Source organism: Trichosurus vulpecula, chromosome 2 (assembly GCF_011100635.1).
Source record: "Trichosurus vulpecula isolate mTriVul1 chromosome 2, mTriVul1.pri, whole genome shotgun sequence".
Classification (NCBI taxonomy): domain Eukaryota; kingdom Metazoa; phylum Chordata; class Mammalia; order Diprotodontia; family Phalangeridae; genus Trichosurus; species Trichosurus vulpecula.
Genome location: NC_050574.1, coordinates 390219163 through 390245652, shown reverse-complemented (window position 1 = coordinate 390245652; position 26490 = coordinate 390219163). Strand labels below are relative to the sequence as shown.

The 26490-nt window shown below is 39.5% G+C and overlaps 1 protein-coding gene across 1 annotated transcript in view; it reads left to right on the top strand.

Annotated features, from left to right (window-relative positions):
* Nucleotides 1-1409: 1409 nt before the first annotated feature.
* The window catches only part of ATP10A (ATPase phospholipid transporting 10A (putative)), a 275874-nt gene continuing 250793 nt past the window's right edge, over nucleotides 1410-26490 (top strand). The window contains exon 1 of the mRNA XM_036745018.1: nucleotides 1410-2231. Coding sequence (XP_036600913.1) covers nucleotides 1726-2231 — 506 coding nt within the window. The 5' untranslated portion in view covers nucleotides 1410-1725. The remainder of the gene's footprint in view (nucleotides 2232-26490) is intronic.

Here is a 26490-nt window from a genome sequence, read left to right as displayed (position 1 = left end):
AAATCTCACCTCTGTTCTCCAATCTCCAGACCTCCCCACAGGCACGTAAGGATATATACAACTGAACATAGAGAGGGCATTTTGGCCAGAACTTACACACCAAGCCCTTCCATCACCAAAATTCTTCTCGTATACTTTAAGCCAATCGGCAATTACATTTCCTTAATTGGATTAAAACCCCAGCCTGAGACACCAACGGGGACGTTGTTTTTATTAGATAATAGGATTGAGTGGGCAAGGGAGGAGATCGGAGGGAAATAGAAGTATATCACATCTGTATCAATCTGGAAGGGTGAACAAAACTTCCTTGCAAGCAAAACCTACCGTTGGCCACTGGACTTCTGCAGATGTTTGTTTTCCCGTCCCTAAACACACCTACCTACCTACCCACCCACACAGGCACACACTCCTCCCCCCTACTCCCCTCGGCTCCCCATCCACAACAGCCTCCCCAGGGCAATTTAACTCCACTTTAGAGAAATTGGAAGGGGCGCGGGGAAACTCCATTGCTACAATTACGGAGTCCGAAGATTCAGCTGGGACCTGCAGGAAGAGAGAAGGGTAAGGTTAACGAAGGAAAATTGGGGAGTATCAACAAGGGAATCAGTCTTGTCAGGTTTCCCCAGACAAATGAGGGTTATAAAAAAACGTTAATTTGCATCCCCTTTCTGTTGTAATGAACTTTAATCCTCGATGTTTCCCAGAGACCCATCCAAAAGATAGAAGGACTGGGTTTCATAAAGTGAATAGGCTTAGGTGACAACAGGGCTGTTTGTCCCCATTTCCACTTTCTCATCCTGATAGGATCCAAACATTTTGGACGTCCTGAGCGAGTTAACTAACGCTTCTTAGAAACGAAACTGAACCTTCCTAAAGTTTCCAGTTATGCTTCTTTTCTCCGTCTGAGCCCACGCCTGGTGGGTAGAAGTGATGTTTTTATTCCACCGTGGAGCAGGGTTGTGTGGGGAGAGAGATGGGGTGTAAGTTAGGGATGGAGGCGGGGGACTGTCTTGGTGTGTGTTGACTTTCTGCCCGATTTTTTAGCAGTAGAGCGGAAACCAGAGCCAGGCGTTGGTAAGTGACGTACAGTAGTACAAGGGTTACTTTGTATGACTCCCCAGCTCATGGAGACAACTGGACAGTCATTCAATCCTGCCTTTAGCAGCAGCCGTGGCAGCCGCAGCTTCAGGGGCTGCAGCCAGCCACCCGACTTGCAAATTTAAGAAAGAAGGAAGAAAAAGTTAGAGGCGAAGAGGGATCTGTCTGAACTCTGGGTGCTGTGGGCGGAGGTGGCAGCAGCGGACGAAGGAGGGATTGTAGCAGAGTACAGGAACTGGGAGGGGGGTAAGAGGGGGAGGAGGGAGGAGGGGGGAGTAAGGGTGGAAGGAGGAGGACTGGTGGATCTCTACTCCCACAGAGCGAGGCGTTTCCACCCTTCTCTTCCCAAGGGCTGGGAGCCCCGAGTAGAAAGAGAGGGGTGAAGATCACTTAAGAGACTGGAGTAGGGAGCGTACGGGACGTGTGTACACACCCAGATCTGGAAGGGGTGGGGGAAAAGAGAGAGGGAGAGAGAAAAAAGAGGGAGCGGGAGTGACTGCTAGAGGCACACGGCTGTGCTTTAGACTGAGAAGTTGTAGCAAGTACTCGCCGCACCACTTAGCTCATCCTCGGTTGGGGCTGAAGTGCGGTGTCCTGGGGCAGCAAGCAGCGGAAGCTTTAGAGGCCATGGCGAGAGACGAAGGGGCGAGAAGGAAAGAAACAGCAGCGGGAGAAGATGGGGATCAGCGGCCAGAGGAGCCGAGGAGACACAGACAGCAGCGGCGCCGGCGAAGGAGAGAGAGCAAGACCAGGACCGTGCGCTCCAACCTGCTGCCGCCCCCGGGGGGTGGGGAGCCCGATGTAGCTGCGAAAGGAGCTCCCCATCGGTGGCAGCGGAGTCAGGGAGGCTCCCAGTACTTAGCCGACAACCGGCTGAAGACAACCAAGTACACGGTGCTGTCCTTCCTGCCCAAGAACCTCTTTGAGCAGTTTCATCGCCTGGCTAACGTGTACTTCGTCTTGATTGCCCTGTTTAACTTTGTGCCTGTCCTGAACGCCTTCCAGCCCGAGCTGGCCTTGGCGCCGGTGCTCTTCATCCTGGCGGTCACCGCCATCAAAGACCTTTGGGAGGATTACAGCCGCCACCGCTCGGACCACGAGATCAACCACATGGACTGCCTTGTCTACTGCAGGTGAACCAGGGACAGCTAGAAACGGGCCGGGAGAGCTTGCTTCTGGGTGGGGTGGCGGGGTAGGTACTGGCTCCGAGGCACAAAGGTGTAAAGGATGATTTTCTCCCTCCTTTTCTTGAAATTGGGGTCCACAAAAACATTGGGGGATAGTGAGGACGAGGGGAAGATCTGTTTCATCGCCCATTGCACAGTTTTGGTCCTGAGGAAGGGGTTCGACTAAGCATTTGGGCCAAGATATTTGCTCCTTTAAAAACTCCATCTCCTATCGCCCAGAGTAGGGCGTGGTGGCGATGGGAAAAGGTTTTCATGTTTAGAAAGTTTGTTCCCGCGACTCTGCCCCAGTGGAATGCAGCTGAGTGTGCCCAGTGCGAAAGACTCCAGGCTCTTCACCCCCTTCAGGGCTCTTTGTCCTTTTCTGGGGCTTCTCAGGCTTTCTTGGAAGAAGGTTCCCTTTCTCCTTTCTGGTGACAGTGGTTTGCCGCGGGGCTGGTCTTTTTCTTTTCTTACTGGCTTTTTCCCCCCTCTGTTGGGACACCGAGCGCTTCAGTACATGGAGATTAAAACTGTTGCAGCTGCCTCTTCAGTGAGCTAGTCTGAAAGAATGTGTAACACGTGTCAGAAAGTGGTATCTGCCCACTTTTCATTTGCGGTTTGTGGAGAGGGCCAGGTGGGGATGTTCTGTAGTGGATTCTCTGCCCCATTTTCCTCATCCCCATTTGGATGAGGTACCTTTCCAGAAGAGGTCAGTCGATAAATGCCACCTTGCTTTCTCTCTACCCTTAATCTTAGCTGTCTGATCTCTTATATGAAGGAAGAAGAGTCCTTTTCCTGCTGCACATTCACCTATCCTCAATGCAAACATTTTATTATATCTTTTCCAACTCTCCAATTCAGAATCTTAAAAAAGGGGGCGACTCTCCTTACAGCCCCGCACACCCAGAGATAAGAATTCAGATTTAGTTAACCAGCACTTAACCTTATGCTTCCAAAAACAAACCTTTTTGGGGTCCCAACTAAAATCTGATCCATAATGGTTCTCATTTCCCAGGTAACCTCCTCCCTGCCTTCATCTCTTCCAGATTTCTCAAGATTTTCAGGTTCAGCTCCTGAGGGGTACCTAGCTAGGATAGGTCCTTATCTATCTTTGCTGATATACTACTCCCTTTCCATGTATTAGTTTCCACCTATAGCTGAAAGCTGAGGAAAGTTTAGAATCATGTAGTTTTAAAGCTGGAAGGAACTTCAGAGATTGTTAAATACCACTGGCTCATTTTACAGAGGAAGAAATTGAGGTAGAGAGGTTGGAAGACTTACCCAAGGTCACATTATTGGTGGAAGACAATGGCCAAGAATGGATCTCCAACTGCTCTTTCTGCTCGCTGTTTTACTTCCTCAGCCCCACCGGGTTCTACACCGTTTAAGTTTTCTGCAGTTTATCCCTTCTCCTTTTTACTTCCTCTCTGAAAAACCATACTCCAAAAATACTAAACATTGTCCCCTCTTCCAACTGAGCGGTTTTTCCCCCCATGTGACACAGGTGCCTGGTAAGCAAGGTCAGAAAGGCCTGTGAGGTTTCCTGTCTGCAGGCTAGTAGAAAAGAAAAGGATGGACTGGAAGTGTCTGGCAGATAACATCTGCATTCTTGGTTTTAGGAGAAAAAGCCACCTGCAGTCTGACCTTTCTGGTTATACAATACCGTTGCCTGGGCTGGGCAGAACAAGACCTTAGCTGAGGTTATAAGCCATGACCACCTAGCAACTAAGTATTATTTTGCATAGCTTGCTTTAGGAATAGTTAAGCCCTGAGAAATGCAGCTCATTTGCTTGACTTTCCTTTCTTGGCATTTTGAAAACATTCTCTGGAGCTGATCTTGCACAGCTTCCCTCTTCCCTTCTACCTTTTTCTCAGTAGAGAGGTTTCACAATTCCCAGGTAGGCCTGATCTTCTTTGATAAGAATTACCAGATATCTTTTCCTCTGCTTGTCTCTTTCCACTAATTCCTTATGCTTTCTTAACTAAGGACTACGGCAAAGACCTCAGAAAATTTCTGTTGTCACATCTTTTCGATCGCTCAGAAAACAGGATGTGCTCGTGCTATGCCAGACAGATGTAAGTAACTGACCTCACTGACCTTTTAGTCTATCCTAGTATGGAGCTATTGACAAACATTTTTACAGATTGTGGCTGGTTGACCACAGGGCATGCTACATTCCTGAGGCTAGTCTGATGGTAGCCAAAACTTTTTGCAAAGTCAGGATCAGTATGAACAAGGGTTTCCTCAGGGTTCTGTCCATATTGATAATTATCCTAGGAGGTGTCTCCGGGAAATCAACTCAGAATAACTCCAACTGGAGAGGTCAGGTTGTGACTGCACACTCAACAGCTCACAACTTCCTGCCTTTAGCTCCCTGAGGGTCAAGGTTGGTGTTTGGCAGGCCTGGGAATCTGGGTAAGTCTGGAGTTTCTGATAGCATCTCCAGCTTTACTGAAGAGAGAGTGTCTTGGATTTAATCAACATAGAATTCTCAGGAATTGATGCTATATAGAGTTGGACCAGAACTCCATGGTCTTTTCTAAAGGGCAGCTAGCTGGTGAAATGGATAGAATGCCAGGCCTGTAGTCAGGAAGACCTGTTTTCAAATCCAGACTCAGGTACTTAATAGTTGTGTGACCCTGGGCAAGTCACTTAATGTTTGTTTGCCTCAATTTTGCCCATTTTACAGATGAGGACAATAATAGCATCTACCTTCCAGGCTTGATCAAATTGAGATCATAAAATAAAGGATTTAGCAAAGTGCCTGGCAGATAGTAATCGCTATATAAATGTTAGCTAATGATTATTAATGGAGTTGAACTAGTAGACCAAAATCTCATGTAGACACCATAACTTGATGAGCTTCAGGAATGCTGGTAGTCCAACACTATTCAGCTCCCTTCTTGGACATGTCGAGATGCTCTCCCGCCGAGGCAAAATTCTCATACACATGTGGCCTCCTTAGCTCTGAAATGAATGTGGTTGTATGGGAGTCAAGAGTAATTAAATGGGTTTTATTTCAATCAGTGCTGAGTTTGACAAAAGCCTTTGGTGATACTGCTACCATGGAGAAATAACTGTTAAATTTCTTGATAAATATATAACCCAACTTCGGATTATTTTGTGTCTTGGAGAAAATTTGCCTTCTCCAAATCACAGATGCTCTAATGAACGTAAGATATGCAAATTGAGTGTCAATTCCGAATGTTAATATCACTAAGTGGGACATAGTGGTCTACAACTGTTCTCATTTCCCAAAGTGAGATTTCCTTGAAGAAATAGATAATATACTGCTAATCTATCTGTGCCATTAAATGAAACCAATTTGCTTTTGCCATAATTCTGAGAGATGTTTCCACAAGTGGAAGTTGAATTCCAAATGGAACAAGGCAAAATAATGTCATTAGTTAAAGCGTGGTTATCAAACTGCTTGTCATTTTGATAATGACAAATGCTCTTGGTAATCATGTTGAAAAACTAGTGAGATTTTATTTCTGCTGTCTTCATGCTTGTCCTTTGTTTTCTTCTATATTATTTTATGTGATTTCTATCTAAATGTCTTTATTTTATTCTATGATTTGGTGACTGGAGTGTTTAAAACTTTTTCCCACTTCTGGTTTGCAGTCTCCGTTGCTTTGGGGTTAATCTGATGTGCAAACATTAGCATTATGGTAAGAAATACCTTGAAGCGAAGGAGAATTTTTTTCTGAGTGTTTCCAGCTCTGGATAAAGGTTGTGGAGAGTGTAATGTTTTGGTATCTTCATTCAACAAATTGGGAACGTTTTTACTTAACCCTTAACTTCTCGTTTTCCTCCCCCACCCCTTTCCTTTAATTCTCTTACAACTTTTCCCTGAGTGTCAAAATCAGGAGCTTTCCCTTGTTTCTCTTTTCTATCTGGATGTGGGAATATATGCTGTTTCAGAAGAGTTTCTCACCTTTTGAATGACAAGTAAAATGTGCATGTGGGATGAATGTCTGCATTTTGTTTTTCCTCCTCAATAATACGTATCTCTCTGCTTTTCTTTTTCTCTGATCATTTATCCTCCCTCTCATTGTATGCTCTTTTCCTTCTATTTCCTGTTGGGACACCACACTTCCTCTCTGCATTCCTGGTTTCTTTGCTATCCTTGTTCCTCACTGACTTTGTACAACTAAAAATCCAAGCAGGACAATTACTTTCCCTAGGGACTGAACAAAGGCTATAGATATGAGAAAGCAGAAGAGAGTTGTAAATGCTCAATCTGAGAATTAAGGGAAGATAATATTATAGATAGGTTAATCCAAGTGATTTGAAAGGAAATTTACTAGACATTCATGATGTATGTTATGGAAGCCTTTGGAAAGAATGGTCTGATGTTGTCATTGGTTTCCATTATGGAAAATTTTTGTGGCTGCATCCCTAAGCCAATATTATGGTTCAGATGACTGTGTATTCTGTTTTTTGTTTTGTTTTTTTGTTTTTTACTAATAATGATGAAGTAGTTTTAGGACATTGCTCTTAAAAGTAGGGACTGGTGGCTTCACTCCAACAGGGGTCCGATCACTGAAGGGAAAGTGATAAGATGAATCACATTCCACCTTCCCCATGATAGCCAGTTATGGGGCTTCTCCCCAGTATATCCACATCTACCCTTATTTCTCAATATGCCCCTAACTCCTCTCACTGCCTCTGCTGAGTAAGTTCCTAACTTCCCATTCCTTGTCAGTCTCCTAAGGGCAGCAGTGGCCTAACTACTAGGACATATGTCCACCGTAGTAAAGTAGTTCCTTGAAAGGCAGCTAGCTGGGACAGTAGAGTGCCAGGCCTGGAGTCAGAAAGATTCCTTTTCCTGAGTTCAAATCTGCCTTCAGACTCTTACTAGTTATATGACCCTGGGCAAGTCACTTCACCTAGTTTGCCTCAGTTTCCTCATCTGTAAATTGAGCTAGAGAAGGAAATGACAAACCACTCTAGCATCTTTGCCAAGAAAACCCCTAATGGGGTCATGAAGAGTCGGACACTACTGAAAAATGACTAGACAACAAGCAGCCTGATGTTGAGAAAATTGCCGCTTCACCCCCAGCAAACCCACCTGATCCACTGGTGATTGCAGCATACAATCTAAAGTGACAAGTGAGTAAGAGTCTCTATTTTGGTTTTGGGTGGGACAGTATGAGTTCCACAGGATAAATGGGTTGCATTTGGTCCAGTGCTTAAATCTCATTACGTTATATTTTCCCCAAAATGAATTGGCAAGGTCCCCATTACCCTTCTATTCGCTGGGTTTCTTCCCTCAGTGACATCCTTGAGTCCTTACCCCACAGGTTCAGGCATTTGTCAAATCTTGGCTTCTACTTCCACATGTCTTAACAGATGATCTCTCCTCTCTACTCACAGAGCCACTGCCTTAGTTTAGATCCCTATCGTCACCTCTGGCCTAGACTATTTCAGTTATTTCAGTAGCATGCTAACTGATCTCCCTGCCCAGCCCTCCCCTCTCTAGTCCATCCTTGGTCCTGTGCTAGTCATTTTCCCACAGTGTAAATCTGTCTATGTCACTCTTTCCTATTGACTCAAGTAGCAAATATAATTTCATTTTTTTAGTTCATTCTTTGAAAAGCCTATTTTGGATGTGTTTTATAACCCACATAATTAGCAGCCTAGTGATGTGTGAATGTACTTGATAAATTAATAAGTATACATATACTAGGTTTCTGTGCTAAATTTTTTTTTCCTATTAAAACAGATATAGGATCATTTGAAGGCCCCTCCTCTAGAATGTACTAGATGACATATTATTCTTACTTTTCTGAACCTTTTTTTTCCTGATCATGTCTTTGATGAATAGCATAGTGCTTGAAAGGGACTTTTCCGAGATATTTCCGGATTCACTGACCTGAAATATTGAGACAATTTTGTCAGTATTGACCCACTTAAAATTAATGAAGAAAAATGACCCAATGTCTCATTGAATTAATTTTTCAACACATTTTCTATGAACACATTCTTTTGGGTTCCAGTATAGTGTATTACTACTGATAAACTTTTTCTAACTACTAAGATTAAGGATCATAATAATACTTACAATAATAATAACAATATTTTTGCTTACTTCAGTAATTCCAGGATTGGTGATTTTATTGCTTTAAATACTCTTATAGTCAATGGTGGACCTTAACCTTTCCATACTTGAAGAGGTTTTTTTTTTGTCTTTGTTTTTATTTTTCTGTGATAGACTGGCTGAAGAAATTAATCACCTGGGGTGATTTTTATGGTAACAAGCCATAAATTTAATGGTACTAATTTTATGATAATGAGCCTTTCTGGAGTTTGCTAGGTCAGTCTTGAGGATGGACTACATAATCTACTATAGGGAACTTTTTCAAAGCATTTCTGGCTTAGTAGGATTTTAGGAAGTTTTCTCAGTTACTTCCATGACATGATGAAGCCTATGTTAGGTGTTAATAAAGGAATAATAGTGATTAAATACTTACATAAACCATAATTTTATGCAAAAATAAAATGCATTTTGTGTTTTCTACATAATGCCACCTCTGAAACATACTAGCTCTGTGAGCTTAGGCAAGTCACTTAAAATCTCTTGTGCTCTAAAGCAAATCTCTAACACTGTAAATTGCTGAGGAGATAATAATCAGCATTGGCTGGGGGAATTTATTCCCCGAAAGTTAACACATAGAAATGAAATTTCAGGTCTTGTAAAAAAATACTACACATATAGTTCATTATAGGAGAATTCACAGGGGCCTGCATGTAGGACCTGACTGTACTAGCCACAATCCCCTCTTTTTACAAATGACCTAGGGCCCCTTAGTGATTTGCCTAAGGCTGAACAGATTCTGGTAGGTCCAGATTAGGGCAAATAATGAATCCCTTTAAGTGGTATATTGCATTAAAATTTGTACTATTTGAAGGTGTAATGATGTAGTCTTTGGGTCAAGCCCAATGGAAATATGGGGTGGGAATTTGAATAATGCTGGTACTTTCCGGGAATCCGTATTTGCCCTACTGAGGACCCAGCTGTTGCTGTTTAACTGGTCAAGGAGCCCAGCTCCCCGACTCTGGAAAATGCTCTTCTCACATTCACAGTATCATGTCTTTATTAGAATGCTGAAAGAATTCTCAGAAAATTAGAAGAAAACATAAAAGCCTCTTTAATATGTCCTTCTACCTCATTAGAAAACTCATGAATTTTGCTCTCTCTGGTTTCTGTGTCTGTCTCTGTCTTATTCTCTCTGTGGCTTTGTCTCTGCCTCTCTAGACTTATCTTTGTCTCTCTGGCTTTGTTCCTATCTTTCTGCCTCTGACTCTCTTTGTTTCTTTCTGTCTCCCTGTGTCTCTTCCACTCTGCCCCAAAGGGATTTTTTAGATGATATATCCTGTCTGGGACCTTATTAGATGAGGGATTCTATAGGACAATGAGGAAAGTACTGACTTTAGAGTGGTTAACCAAAAACGATATAGTCCCAGGTTTATTCCTAGTTTCAAATCTTATCTCTGATGTTTATCACCTCTGTGACTTTGGCATCACTTAAGCTTCCCAAGCCTGAGTTTGCTTATCTGTAAAAGGAAGGGATTGATCTAGAAGGCCTTTGACATCTCTGGATTTATCATTCTTCTGCATGAAAACTTTACCATGCTTTAACTAAATCCATTTTTAAAAGCCTGGGTATCATGTTGTTTAGTTTTGATACAGTTTTAGCACAAACTTCCACTTGCTTTAAATATAACAGAATTATTTTATAATTATTTGCTCACATTAAATTTTATGAAAATAAAGTTAGTCTTATGTTTTCAGAAGGAAAGTATTTTAAATCCTCAGCATGTGACTTAAGTTCTTCGAGGGCTTTTGGGCAGTGAAACAAATATTAAATATAAGTACAAATGGATTTTGGAGAGTGTCAAAATAGGCTTACCTACTTTTTCTCAGTGTAAGTTTTGACTCTTCTAGGAATACTTTCCTAGAAGCTCTTGGTGGGTGTGTAGAGGCACAGTTAAGTCTGGAGCTTTAACGAGTCTGTCTTTTCAAATGCCACCCAGAGCCTTCCTTGTAATTTCAGATGTACTGTTTTTTCCTCTCACTGCATTTCTGAATGAATGCTCTTATTCCCAAAGGAGGCAAGCACTTTAGGAATTGGCAAACTAATATTTCAAATATGCTGATGGAATGAAACCAGAACATGACTTGTTCCAGAATTGCAAATTAAAATTTTGTCCAGTTGGAAAATATTTTGCTAAACATTTTAAAATTAAAAAAATTAACAGCTGAAGTTGAAAGACAAAGTTCAGAATTACTGATCCCATGGCTATTCTTATAATAATTTTGAGCTATGATTGATTTTTGTAGCACGGTGAAGAAATGGCGATGTTTTTACAGTGTTAATTCCATGGTTCCTGCCCCCCTCCATTTCCCTTGCCTCCTCTTTGCCCTTCAAAGGCAGAGACTACTTCATTTTTCTCATTTCTTGTCTTCAGCCAAAGTGCCTAGGACACAGTGGGCATTTAATAAATGCTTGTTGACTGTTTTTGTTCAATCAGCCAGCATTTACTTACTTTTAGTGATCTTTCATTGGCATTGTTATAGTCATATTTTTCTTTTAATTCTGCTTATTTTATTCTGAGTCATTTCATTCTTACCTTCCTTATTTCTCTGGATTCCTGATATTCATACTTTTTAAAGCATAGTGACATTCCATTGTATTCATGCAGCATATTTTGTTTAGTCATTCAATACTTGATGGACCTCCATTTTGTTTTGATTTCTTTGCTACTACAAAGAAACCATATTATGGTATATGTTAGACAAATGTTTCTGTCTTTGTTCCCTTTGGATATATACCTTATAGTGGAATCCTTGCACCAAAAAATGTCAATAGTCTAGCTGTTTTTCTTTCAAAATTCTAGATTGACATCCAGAATGGTTGGACCAATTCATTATTCTACCAGTAGTGTTCCTGTCTTCCCATAAGAAGTGACTGGTTTGTTTGTTTTTTAGTAATTGTCAAGTCCCCAAATGATAACATTTTTGGACTAAAGATGTCTAAGTGTTAAAACAAATGTGGCTGACATCCCTATTTTGGTAACCACAAGCTAAGGTTCCTTGTAGCTATTTATATGATTATTATGACTTAAGAGAGCAGTGATGTCTCATCTGGCATGAGTCATTTGCCTGCCTGGGTTAAGGATGATGTAAAGGAACAGTGGCAGTGTCTGCTTGTAATAGTTCTGTGAGCTTCTAGGCACTTCGCACTTGGTAAGCATTTATAGTTTTCTGGAATCAGTAGGTATTTGGAAGACATGTTTGGAAGTCTGCTCTGGTTTATTCCTCTCCCCCCGCCCCAGATGCACTAGTTATTTTCTGATGAACTACTGCTCTCATTTGCTTATCTTTTAAACCTAGGTTATTGACTCTACCAGAAAAAAGGGAATATTTTCCACTATTCTCTTAAAAGTTTCAGGTGGGGAAAAAAAAAACAAAACAAAACTTGTTCCATTAAAACATACTTTAGCTTATTGTCATTTCTTTCTCCTCAAGGCTAAACCAGAACTAGGAAGGAAGAACTACCCCTTCACTTTCAGAAGTTCAGTCTGATTTAGAGCAAAACCTGAGTGAGAAATTTTATTATAGGGCCTTAGTAATGCCCAAACTAGATTCTTGGCTTTTTTTTTTCTGGCGGGGGGGAACCGTCATTCAACTTTTGTTTTCTTTCAGAAGCTGAGAAATTTCTCGTGGAACAAAATGATTTCTAAAACAGAAGCAGCTATGTGTGTGGCACAATGGAAAGAAGACCAGATTTGGAGTCTGAGTATATGGGTTCAAATACCAGCTTTTACCACTTGAAACCTGTGTGATCTTAGGCACTTTCACTTAACCTTTGGGCCTCAGTTTCCTCATCTATGAAATGGGGAGATTTGGGTAGATGACCTCTAAGGTTCCTTCCAGCTGGAGGTCTGTGATCCTCTGATCTCCTTTCATTCCGTAGAGTGATAGGACTTTACGGATATGGAATATTAGATATACCATCAGGCATGGCTAAAGCAATACTTTGGTTCTCTTGAACTGCTTTTTACTCATTCTTTATATTATTCATTCCAAGGAATGACTTGTTATGCAGAAGGGGAAGAGGTTTATTCCAAAATTAAAATGATATAAAAACAAAACATCCATAAAATATTTTTTTAGAAGAAGAAAAGATAAATTTTCAAAGTGTAATCCATGGACTCCTGAAAGTCTCTGAGGCCCTTGTTTACAATAATACCAAGATGTTATTGGACTATTGAAATATTCCTGTGTTTTCCTATAACTTATCTGTGAGGCTGGATTTTCTTCTTATACTTTAATCCAAATGACATATCACAACAGATTGAGTATAGGAGCAGATGAGAGAAACCAACTATCTTCTATGAATCTAGACATTCAGTAGATTTGCAAAAATATGTAAAAATAATGCCACTTTTCTCACTGATTTTGTTTTGTTTAGGAAAATATGGTTTTTAAAAATAAAATATTTATTTTAACACGTGTTTATTTTTACATAAATTAATAAGAATACTAAAAAATTATCAGTTGTAATTTCTGATATGGTAAATATCAGTAGATATAACCACATAAATAATTTTTAAGAATCTAAAAGGGTCCTCAGTAATTTTTAAGACTCTTAGGGGTCCTGAGACCAGAAAGTTTGAGAATTGCTATTCTAGAGCTTAAACTCATAATCGCCACCAACATGTAATTGGCATACTGTTTTTTTTTCAATCCAAAAATTGGTTTATAACCTTTCATTGCATAATCATTGCATAGTATAATTCTGTTCATCATGCTGCTTAAAAGGTAAACAGCAGCAGTATGTTAGCCATTGTCATATGGATATGTATTAATCTCTCATGCATTGTGGCAGAATTCTCAGCCCATGGGCATTGTCCATATATTTCTGAAAGCGATTTGCCCAATGAAGAGCCAGAGGCTGAAGGAGATCCAGGAAGGTGGGTGGACAGGCAAGCAGGTGGAGTGACCATGAATAAGTCTGGTGATATGTTAAGACCTACATCTTCCCATGCTAGCGAAACTGTACAGTTCGTCTGCCAGTGATACAGTTTAGTAATAAATGATTTTCAAGTAATATTGGCACAATTAAAAAATCTTCACATAATGGCCACACACCACTTTTTTGCAAAAAAGTTTGCCATAAAATCTGAGACAATTATGTGGTGAAATAAGAAAAAGCCCTTTGAGTTGGCAGCAAACTTAGGGATCCAGCCTCTTCATTTTAAAGATAAGGAAGTCAGAACTAAAAAGATGAAATATCTGAATTCATATTCACACTCACCATAAAACAATTTCAAGATAAATAGTGCCTGAATATGTATGTGTATGTGTGTGTGTGTATATATGTATGCATATATATGTATGTGTGTATATATATATATATATGTATATATATGTGTATATATATATAAGAGCATCATTAAAGACAACTATTTTCTTTGTTTTTTAATCAGATCCATCATTTCACTGGTGGGCTAATTAATGCCCATCAGCTACTGCCTTGAAACTTAGTTGGCCAAGAAAGTTATTTGGGGGGCCTTGAAGGGTTAAGTGATTTGCCCATGGCCATACAGCTTATAGATGTCAGGTAAAACTCAAATCCTAGACTCCCCAATTCAATCCTAGACTCCACCTTTGTGTTCACTGTGTTGAGCTATCCCTCAAAGAGAATTATTTAACAATTATGTTATACAAGAATTGAGTGTATGAATTCCTTCTTTATTCTTTTTCACAATATATGAATATTTTGCTTTTATTATTACATATTTGTTAAATATTTGTTTTCTATGCTTTGTCAGTGACATCATATAAAATCATTGTGGATATATTTTATATCTGCATTAACAAGTTTTATTCTCTTTTTGAAAAACCAATAGTGTGATAGTCTTTCTGGTATTTCTCTGGCATTGTGACTTAACTGTAACAACAATGCTACTTGCTGCTACTATGGCTGTGTAAGACCAATAACACCAGCACACAGGAGGGCTGCTAGCACAGGTTCTTTAATCTGCTTTTCTAAGGAAAGTAACTTTAAGGGGTTTACAGTCTCACTTTAATTAAACATATATATATATATATATATATATATATATATATATATATATATATATATATATTGTTCACTTAGTTCAGGGCAAAAAGTCAGCACCCTGAACTTAAGAGCAAATACAAACAAAGTACAAGCAGAAGTTATATTAACAGAACAAACACACATAGAAATCAACAGACAGGCTTAGCTGTCTGACCAGGGAATTACATGGTTATCAGAGAGAGGCACCAACATCTGGGTTTTCAGAGCAGGGTGGGGTGAGGGGAGGGGGAGGGAGGGGGAGGGCCTCCTTAACGACCACCCAGAGTCTCCACACCAACACTCTTCCAATGAGTGTGGTGTGCCACAAACAAAATGCCAGCCTCCGAGTATATATATGCTTCTTCAGGGTCAGAGCACCTCATGCCTCTCTAGATCTTCACACCTCTTGTTACCTAATTAGCAAAAGGGTGTGGGCCTTTCTACAAAGGCAAGACTCAATCGAAGATAATCTGTTGCCTTAGTACAGAGACACACTCCAAACCAAAAACGACAAAAAGTCCCACTTTACTTGCCCTTACACTCCAAACCAAAAACGACAAAAAGTCCCACTTTACTTGCCCTTACACTTTACATTGTAATATTTTTCATTCATGCTTTTGCTTAAGGGCACTGCTGCTTTTAAGTACAATGGAAAGTTTGATTCATTAAATTGAAATTTAGTAACTGCACTGTAGCTATTAATATTTGTGGCAAGCAAGATGGACTTAAATGATACCACACTTTTGAATAGCATCTGGAGCTCTTTTCTCTTTGGAAGAAGGAAGGAGGAGTCAAACCCCAGTTGTATGCAGTTAGCTGTAACTACTAGCCAGAGAGATGGGTGTATGATTGTATCTTCTGGTCAAGGTCATTCTTGATTAATGTTGATTTCTGATCTCTATTTTGTTTCTTTCTTTAGTCTTTCCATGGAAGTAGTCTTCATTTTGATTCTTCTACTATAGGCAAAGAGGATTTAGCTATGTACTATTGTCTCCTTAGAAAAATTTTCTGTTTGCAAAAAGAGGAATGTCCTAAGAAATATTGAATACTTGACCAAACACTGAAGGGCTCTTTGAGAGTGATACATAATGTTATAAGTACAGGCAAAAGTAAACCTTCTGATAAATGTATGTGAATCTTGAAAGATTTCAAAAGAAGTTATTCTCTCTCTCTCCCTTCCAAAACAAAACTAAACAAAGAACATTCTTTTTTTTGTCCCTTCTGAAAACTGTAAAACTTTCCTAAGAACTTGTAAAAAGTTCTAAGAAAATCCTAATTGCCATTGGACTAACATCTGCCTTTTGTATGAACTACTACTATAGTGATGTTTGGGGGGAAATTATTTCACTTGTAGTGTATCTGAACTTTTGTATACAGTTATCCCTTCCACTTCTTGGGGTTAGGGGCAGTCAGTGCCCCTGCAATCTGAAAATCTGTGTAAAATTTTTAGCCATCCTTTTGTACCAGACAAGAAGTTGAATTATTGTGGTACTAAAAAATAAAATATGTTAATATTATGCAACACTATACATATATTTCATGCATTTCTGCGTTTCTAAACTTTTTCTGTGTCATCTGCTGGCCTTTGCATGTCATCTGTGGCTTTTGCAGAACTGTGCCCAAATTCCCATTAAATTTTTTATGCTGACCTGCAAAATATTGAAACCATGATGGGGAGTGTCACTTTGTGGAAGGGATAACTGTGATGTGTTATAAATAGAGTTCTGCTATATTTCTGCGTTCAGCTATCTAAGTGCTCCTTGAGACAGTACTTAGTCCGTGATAAACCAACATATACTCCTAGAAAAAAAATACCTACCCTCTATATATATTTTTATTTACATTTCTAATGGTTTGCAGATACAGAATGGAATAGTGCCTAGAATGCTGGACTTGGACTCCAAAAGATCTGGATGTGAATCTTTTTTCTGACACTTAAAAGCAATGTGACTGTGGACAAGTCTCTTTACCACTATGAGCTCAGGCAACTCTAAAACTGTATAATTGATGGGGCTGTGATCTATGCTGGTCAAGCAGTTTTGGTGGCAGTCACCTTGGTGGAGATCATCTGTTAGAATATACACTCCACTGGAAAAGGGACCGTTTTTGTCTTTTTATATCTGTCTATTTATATTTGTCTATTTATATCCTTAGCATAGTGCCTGGTGAATAGTAAGGGCTTAATAGATGCTCATTGATTGATTGAATGGAGAGAGTTTGGCACCATACTAAGTGTTGGGGATACAAAAAAAGGCAAATAAAGGGAAACAGGTTCCTCCACTGAAGGAGTTCAGGGTCTAATGCGGAGACAACTATGTACATACGTGAAATACAACATACAACATATGTGCATGTACACACAACATACAACTATGTACAGTAAACACATACACACATAGACACACATAGTATAAAATGGAGATAATTTTAGGGGAAAGGCTTCTTGCAGAAGATGAAATTTGAAATGAGACTTGAAGGAAACTAGCAAAGCCAATAGATGGGAGATGAGTAAGAAGAGACTTGCATCATACAGGGGACTGAAAAGGCATGGAATGTCTTGTCAGAGTGACAGGAAGGAGTCACATGTCATTGGATCACAGAGTACATGAAGGGGAGGTAGGTGTAAGAAAACTGGAAAATTAGGAGGGGGAGAGGTTATGAAGAGCACTAAATAGAGGATTATGTGGATTTGATCCTGGAGGTAATAGGAAGCCACTAGAATTTATTGAATGAGGATGGAGAGGTAACATGGTTAGATCTTCAACTTAGGAAGACCAGTTTAATAGCTGAATGGTTGTTGGACTGGAGTGGGAGAGGTGTGGGGTATGAAGAGAATTTAGAGAAATATTGACATATTGATACTGATATATGTATGTATACATATACAAACATACATATCCATAAACACACACACACAATCATATAGAATGCTCAGTACATTTGAATTGGCTGAGCCAAGTAACTTGAGAAATTTGGTTGGACTGTGAAAGAAGTCACACAGTAGGAAACTTCAAAAATTACATAATTAAAATATAAAATATGTCCTATGTATTGTGTTTGTGTGCTTACTCAGGCCATTTGTACTGCCCTCTAAATTATACTTCTTCTGGTTTTGACTTTACATGTGGTTTTGGTTACTAGTTATATAATGAAGGGAAGGAAAAAATCATTTTTTTTCAAAAAATATTTATTTACTTTTAACATTAAAAATATTTTTTGAGTTCCAAATTCTCTCCCTCCCTCTCACTGTTCCCCCACCCACTGAGAAGGCAAGCAATATGATAGCAATTATACATGTGAAATCATGTAAAACATTTCCATATTAGCCGTATTGTACCCGTGGCGCCCCTCCCCCCACTCAAAGCAAGAAAAATAAAGTGAGGAAATTATACTTCATTTTACACTTAGAATTGAATAGTTCTTTATCTGGAAGTGTATAGCATTTATCATCATGAGCCTTTGAAATTTTTTTCAGCCATTGTATTGATTAGAATAGCTAAGTCATTCATGGTTCATCCTTGTACAATATTGCTGTTACTGTGTACAATGATCTGGTTCTGCTTCCTTCACTTTGCGTCAGTTCATATAAGTCTTCACATTTTTTTTTTGAAATCATCCTGCTCATCACAATCATATGCTACAACTGCTGTTCTCCACTTGATGGGCATCCCCTCAATTTCTTTTTTTTTTTAATTTCTTTATTTATTTTTAGTTTACCACACACGGTTCTACATAGTTTTGAGTTCCAGATTTTCTCCCCTCCCTCCCCCCTCCCTCCCCAAGACGGCATGGAATCTCATATAACTGTCATGTATAACTCATTTTCACAAGTTTGAATTACAAAATTTCTCCCCATTTCTACCCTCCCGCCGACTCCGAGAAGGCATATATTCTGGTTGCCCCATTCCCCAGTCAGCCCTCCCTTCTGTCACCCCACTCCCCTCCCATCCCCTTTTCCCTTACTTTCTTGTAGGGCAAGATAAATTTCTATGCCCCATCGCCTCCTTGACTCACTTCTTAAAGAGGCCTATTCACTGAATGGGCATTACCTCACTCTAAGTGAGTACATGAAAAGGCCTTAGCCTAAAAGGGCCAGGGTCTCCCATTGCATCCTGGCCCATCTCCAGTCATCCTGATCAATGTCAGGCCACTGGACCCAGGTGGCTCTGGAGGAGAAAGTGAGGCTGGTGACCTTGCACAGCCCTCCCTCACTCAAATCAAAGTCAGCTGCAAGTCATGTCATCATTTCCCTGATGTCATGGTCCTCTTCAAAAACGAAGGACAAACACAACCTGTATCCATTGTAAGAATTCTCTAAGTAATAGAGCAAATGCCATTTTGAATTTCTTCACCAGGTGTTTCCTAGACCAACAAAATAAGCAGTCTAATACATAGAAACAAACAAACAAATGTGTGTCTATTTCACGTCACATATAAAATATAGGTGTAAAATCTAATATGGATATAGGTATAATACAGATATCAATATCTATTAGCTTTGCACGTCCAATTCATACTTCTTCTTAGGTAGTCCACTAAAACAACCCTATTTAAGGGGGCAATATAGTGTATTAAAATGAACTCAGTGCAAGACCTGTGTTCAAATCCTGCCTCTGACCTTCTGCTATGACCTTGGGCAGGTCACAAGCTCTTTTAACTTTAATTCCCTCATTGGCAAAATGGGGATAATAGTAGGTGTAGCACTGGCCTCCAGTGGTTGTTATGAGGATCAAATAAGATAACATATGTTAAAATGTGTTGTTAGGAAATTTTGTGGAGTCATTTCAATCACGTTAGATTCTCCGTGACCCCATTTGGGGTTTTCTTGGCAAAAATGCTGTAGTGATTTTCCATTACCTTCTGCAGCTCACTTTACAAGGGAGGCACTGAGGCAAACAGAGTTAAGTGACTTGCGTAGGGTCACACAGCTGGTAAGTATCTGAGGCTGCATTTGAATTGAAGATCCTCCTGACTCCAGGGCTGGAGCTCTATCTACTGCACCATCTAGTTGCCCTGTTGTTATGAAAACATTTTCTTTCACTGTGGTTGCTTTGAGTGCCTTTCAGTGTCTCTAGATTTGAGTTTTATTTTAAATGTTTAAAAGCACATGATACCACTTTAAATCACCGCGTCAAACCAAAACAAAAATAGAAAATTGTTTTCTTGATTTATTTTGGAGGTCACATACGAAGCTCTAAAACATTTCATGCTGTCATAGGTTAGCTGTCTCTATTCTGTCACAATGTAGCTTTGAATGGAATTTCTCATAAAGCTAACAAATGATGTGGCCCCCTCTTCTTGTTTGAATAATATGTCAAAGTAGAGTAGAATCAACCCCAAATAGAAGCAGAGGCCATTAAACTGCACATAAGGATCCCTGCAGACCACATTTTAACTTAGAAACCCATACATGTTTATGTGTTTCCTTTTTGATTAAGACAGCAACGCATTATCATTGTTATTCAGTCATTTCTGACTCCATGTGACCTCATTTGGGGTTTCTTGGCAAAGATTCTGCAGTGATTTTACCATTTCTTTTTCCAGTTCATTTTTACAGATGAGGAAACCAAGGCGAGCAGGTTAAGTGACTTACTCCAGGTCACATAGCTAGTAAATATCTGAGGCCAGATTTGAACTCAGAAAGGGGAGTCTGTCTGACTCCTAGATTGGCATTCTGTCCACTGGGCCACCTAGCTGCCCTAAAATCAGACAGGAACTACATTTTAACCTGGTTCTGGCTGTCCTCCAGAGTACTGTGGTCTGTGTTTGACCTCTGGCATAGTATGCATAGCATGGCATAGCATTCTACATCTGGAAGGAACTCCTTATTTTCCAAATGAGAAAATATCAGAATCTAAAGCAAGATGAAGTAGTTCATTCAAGAATACACGTGGATTTAGTGATAGTAGGGTTCTCCCTTGTGTCCTCACCCTGGTTCATTTCTCCTTCCATGCCTCCATGTTGCTTTGGTCTATTTCAAAGAGAAAGCAGACACAATTCACCCCTCTCTCAAATATGTCTATGCCCTTGGGTCCCCTAATTTTGATGTAGGACCTTTTGCTTTATCTTCTTGTTTTTGCCGGGGCCCAGACCTCTACTACATTTGGAGGCCATCTCTAACCTATGCTACCTCTCCTTTTCTGTGTTGTCTTCCCCAGTTAGATTGTAAGTCCCTCTGAGACAGACATTGCCTCACTTACTTGAATTCCTAGTGGACCTGGCACATGGTAAACACTTAATAAAAGCTCTGTCTGTCATCGTCATTGTCATCATCATCACTTCTTTCTTCCCCTTTCCCCCTCTTTCCATCAATTTGTTACCTTCCCATATTTTTGAATTTAAGAATGCTTCACTGAGTTTTCCTTTCTCTGAGGATTATTCCTTTAAAGATATATCCAAGACAACACTGCCATGGTCACAGACTTGGACAGGATCACCTAATAGTGACTTTCCATTTTTGAACTTCATAACCTTCTCTTGCATTTAAAGAAGCTTGCTTTACTGCCTTCATATATCTTCTCTAGGTAAGGTAGTATCACCAATGGGCAAGCTGTTCTGGAGCGAGATGTTAACATTGCAAAAAGTCATTCCAAATTGTAGCATTGGGCTTTCTGAGAGTTGCTATAAACAAGGACTCCAAATTGCTCTGTTTATGTTTTTGTTGCCTAGGTATTATCCCACCTTGCACTGTCAAATGTTTAGCTTCTCTCTGTGTAGAGAAGGGCACATTCTCTTGGCCAGTCCAGACAGCTCTGGCTTGCTTGTGTAAATAGCTTGCTGGGGGCTTGTGTGTATTTGCTGAGCTTTTGTTGTTCTACTAATGTTTCCATCTGTTACTATAATTAACTTTTGATTGGGCTTGAGGATGACACATGTTTGAGTTTTGCAGAAAGAGTTAAAATTCATTCTTAATTACTATTTAACAACCCGCCCCCCCAACTTATTTCATATACACATGAACACACTATTCATTTTTCTGCATTATTTGGACACAATTTGATTTCAGGAATTAAAGCAAAATGAGACAGTGATTAACGCTTTTCTCTGCTCCCTCAGTATTCAAGGGAAATGTCTTAATACAGATTTTCTATTCCCTCCACTGCTAGGTGTGCGTCAGAGATGAGAGTCGTGAAGACTCGAGTTTAAATTCGACCTCAGATACTACCTGTGGGACCTGAGCAAAGTCACTTAACTGCTATTTGCCTCAGTTTCCTTGTCTGTAAAATAGGAGTAGTAATAGCACCTACTTCCCAGGGTTGTTGTAAAGCCCTTAGCACCAGGCCTGGATCATAGTAGGCTGCCATACAAATGTTAGCTATTTAATATTATTATTGTTATTAATTTTAATTCTTGCTATTGTAACTCTCAATACAATATGAATTAAATTCTTTGATTCTTCACTTTTTGGAGAAGTACTTCCATTCTCTGATAAGAAAGGATAGAAATTAAGGGAAGAAAACAAGTTTATTTTGCAAGTGAAACAATAAGCGGTCCCTCTGTCCTACTTATTCACAGGGAGAGCATAGATATAGAGCTTCAAGGGACTGTTGTTGTCAAGTCGTTCAGTCCTGTCTGATTCTTTGTAACTCTGTGCCCCATCCTGTCCATGGGGTTTTCTTGACAAAGATAGTGGAGTGGTTTGACATTTCCTTTTCCAATGGATTAAGGCAGAAGTTAAGTGACTTGCCCAGGGTCACACAGCTAGTAAATGGTTGAGGCTGGATATAAACTCAGGTCCTCCTGACTCTATTACACTATATCACCTAGCTGCCCCAACAGCGCTTATTCTTAAAGGAATAAAGCTTTAGTTACTTAATGATGCTTTTGATTCCTGGAAAATGCATGTATCTCTTTATTTTAACATACAGAAAGTAGAAGCTGGGATTTTGTTGTTATAGGGAGCTCTTAGATGAGCTAACTTGATCTCCAAAGCATCATCTTTGTAACTTAGTGAATTTCCTAGAGTACTGTGAGGAAGATAAGTGACTTGCCAGTGTCAGCCAGTACAGGTCAGAGGTCTTCTGGGCTCTGAGATGAGCCCTTTTTCCACAATGCCATAGAGGCCTTTCTTTTAAAATGTGGTATAGTGAAAATGAACATATTAATAACTTGGTCATAAGGACAATCTCTTAAACTTTATTACTTTTAACTGGTTACCTAGTATTGAAAAGTATCGTAAAATTTCTTTTTTTTTTTTTTTTACTTCATTTGAAGTTTCAGGTTATGAATTCAGCGCTTTTTAGAGGTCAGTGCAACTCACTTTGAACAAAAATCTTGAGCAATCTACCTTATAGTTGTTTCTATCTAACGACTCTTCCCCCCTTCTGTATTAAAAATTTTTGACATTAGAAACTATAACATATAATGAACTTTACATAATAAATATCTCCTCAGTGAATATAGGAGGATATTTTATAGGATCATAGACCTAGATCTGGATGGAGACCTTAAAAGTCATGTAACACAACCCTTCATTTTTACAAAGGAGGAAACTGAGACACAGGGACATTTATGTGACTTGTTTATTTATGGGGAGTAAATTTCTGGGGCAGAATTCAAACCCAGTGATTTGAATAGAAAATACTTTTTCCAATGTACCATTTTCGTATGTCTTTGTTGTTTTGGCCCTTATTATTTGTGTTTCTAATATTTTTCTGTCTTGGCTCCTTTCAAATTATAATTAATTTAGTAGACTGAATTTTAATTTGCTCTGAGCAGATGTTCTCCACATAATTCCCACCCCCCACCCCACTTAGCAAAGAAGGGTGCTACTTGTTTTGATGCAAAGCTGCTCCAGATGCCACCTCAGATGCTCTTGAATTCAAAACCCTTGATTTATCCAGACATTAGGAGTTAATTATAATAAGAGTTGGAAACATTAGTAGAACAACCAAAGCTCAGCAAATACACTCAAGCCCCCGTACCTAGAGGTATGTGAGTCAGCAGAAGTAATAACTACTACCATTTAGTTTACTCCAGAAATCATCCTGGTGATGACTACCATTTAAAAATTTTGAGTGAGTTTCTTTCTTGGACTATCCAAATAGAGATCGTGATGTCTTGGCTGTCAGTTAATCAATAAAAGTTTTTTTAAAGGCCTTTTGGGTGCCAGGTACTGTGCTAGACTGACTGTAACGGTGAATCCTAAATAGGAAAACCTTAGCTGAGTCAAGACTTCAGGAGTCTTGAATCCAGAGGGGAAGGTGTTGAAGTAAATGATAAAATATCTTTGGGATTCCATAAAGGACTATGTCAAAAGTGAGTATTATATTTGTCAAAACAAATTCCTAGTATTGGAAAGAGCCTAATCTTCCTAAAGTGAACTCAATATATTTTGACACAAATTACTTTTAAAAAGCATTTGGCACATAGCAGGCACTATATAAATGTTATCTGTTATTATTGGGATAGCGTGGCGTGATGGATAGAGTGCTTGGCCTGGTGTCAAAAAGATGAGTCTTCATGAGTTCAAATCCAGCCTCAGACACTTACTAGCTGTGTGTTCCCGGGCAAGTTACTTTACCTTGTTTGCCTCAGTTTCCTCATCTGTAAAATGAGCTGGAGAAAGAAATGGCAAACCACTCCAATATCTTTGCCAAGAAAACCAACAACTGAATAGCAACATTATTATTATTATTATTATTTCCAATCCTACAATAGGAGCAACATCTTGACCCCTTCGTATCTTTTTTTCTTAAAGCACCTTGAGACATTCGTCTAGACTTGGTTGGCTCAGACAACTGAGGGTTTAGATTGTTAACATGGCTTCTTCATTGCCTGAGTACAAAGCAACCATGAGGAGCTTAAGGGACTCTCAGATACTTGGCCTGTGGATTGCATTGGAAGCTTCTCTTAGCTGAATCAGCTCAAGGGTCTTCAGTATTTCTTCTTGTTGAGTATCTTCTTACTATGGCTAAGTGAATCTCCTTTTGTTAACTGTTGAATGACCTATGAATGTCTCATTTTGTTTCTATCTCAAAACTAAACTACCAGGGGACTGGCCTGAGTCAGGCTCAGTCCAGAACAGATCCAAAGTCTCAATTTTATTGTTCATGTCAGAGTTTATTTAGAATGAGTCCTTTTTATTTAATTTTGAAGATTTTTATCTTCTTCGAAATTTTAAGATTTAAATCGTATCCTTCTTCCACGATAAGATTTTTCATCTACTTTTGGTAATCTTGAACTTGTTTCAAAATTTTCTCATCTGGAAGTAGTGGATTATCTCAGTGGTGTCAAATTCACCAGCTAGGGCCAGCCAGGTGGTGCAGTTGGAGATAGACGCATCCTCCTGAGTTCAAATCTGGCCTCAGATACTTGCTAGCTGTGTGACCCTGTGTAAGTCACTGCACCCTGTTTGCCTCAGTTCCTCATCTATAAAATGAGCTGGAGAAGGAAATGGCAAACTACTCCAGTATCTCTGCCAAGAAAACTCCAAATGGGATCACAAAGAGTCAGACACTACTGAAATAACTGAACAACAAAAAAACCACACATAAGGCTCCCCGAGGGCTGCATGTTGATGTAGATAACCATAATTAACACAATCTATGTTTTATCTTATTTTTCTTTACTTTGCTGTTTCCCAATTACATTTTAATATGGCTCAGGCCTTACTAGGAGTGGGCTGCCGATTGGATACCTCTGGATTTTTGCATATAAAGCTAGTAGCCTGTGACTCAGAGCATCAGGACTCACGGAGCTGTCCTAGATTTCTGGAAGCATTGGTGTGGGTTTGGACACACAAACACACACACACACACTCACACCCCCCCGAAGAAACCTCTCTGTTGTACCACACCCTGAGAAAAATGACTTTTGCATAGTATGGAGGAGAAAAAGGGTGGATCTGTTATTTCAGAGTGTTTGTTTATCCTTTTGGCACCAAAGAGAAACATTTTGGAATGACTGTACCAAGGCTGATTCCAATTCCTTTTTCCAAGAATATGTTGGTACCTACTCAGTAACAGTTTGGGAGCCGTGCTTTTGAAACTCTAGCTAACAGAACAGGGTAACTTCTATTAAATTTGCTTAAATCCCAATTGGTAACCTTCATATGTGAATCAGAGAGCCATAACATTTTAGAGATAGGATGGATCTTAGAAATCAGAGGATGATAGAATTTAGACCTAGAATCTATATATTCCACCCTTCTCTAACATTAACTATATCAACAAAAGCAATAATAATGATAGGATGAAGAAGGCTGAGGAGAACAGTTTTTATTGCTGTTTTCAGTCATGTCCAACTCTTCTTGACCCCATTTGGGGTTTTCTTTTTTTAAAAGTTAATTATTTTATCTTTTAGTTTACAACACTCAGTTCCATAGGTTTTTGAGTTCCAAATTTTCTGCCCCCGCTTTTTCCCGCCCCCCCCCCCGCCAGGTGGCATGTGATCTGATATACCTACATATACCTTCTACATATACCTTCTACATATACCTTCACATTAAACTTATTTTCCCAGTAATCAAGTTGTAAAAGAAGAATTATAACCAATGAAATAAACTATGAGGAAGATGAAACAAAACCAAGAATCAAATCAAATAAATGAAAGAGAGAGCAAATAGTTTGCTTCAATCTGCATTCAGACTCCATAATTCTTTCTCTGGATGTGGATAGCTTTTTCCATTATGAGTCCTTTGGAGCTGTCTTAGAACCTTGCGTTATTGAGAAGAGCCAAGTCTATCAAAGTTAGTCATCACAGAAGTAATATGTCTGTGGTTGTGTACATTTGGGGTTTTCTTGGCAAAGGTAGTAGAGTGGTTTGCCATTTCCTCCTCCAGCTCATTTTATGGATGAGGGAACTGAGGCAGACAGTTATGTTAACTTGCTCAGGGTCACACAGCTAGTAAGTGTCTAAGGCTGGATTTGAACTCAGGTCTTCCCAACTCCAGACTCCCCACTCTATCTACTGTATCACCTTGTTTCCCATAACAAGAATAGCTAGTGTTTATATAGTGCCTTAAGTTTCGCAAGATGCTTTACAAAATATTAGCTTATTTCATCCTCCCAACAACGCTGGGAGGCAAGTGCTAGTATGATCATCATTTTGCGACTGAGGAAACTGAGATAGACAGAGGTTAAATGGCTTGCCCAGGGTCACACAGTTA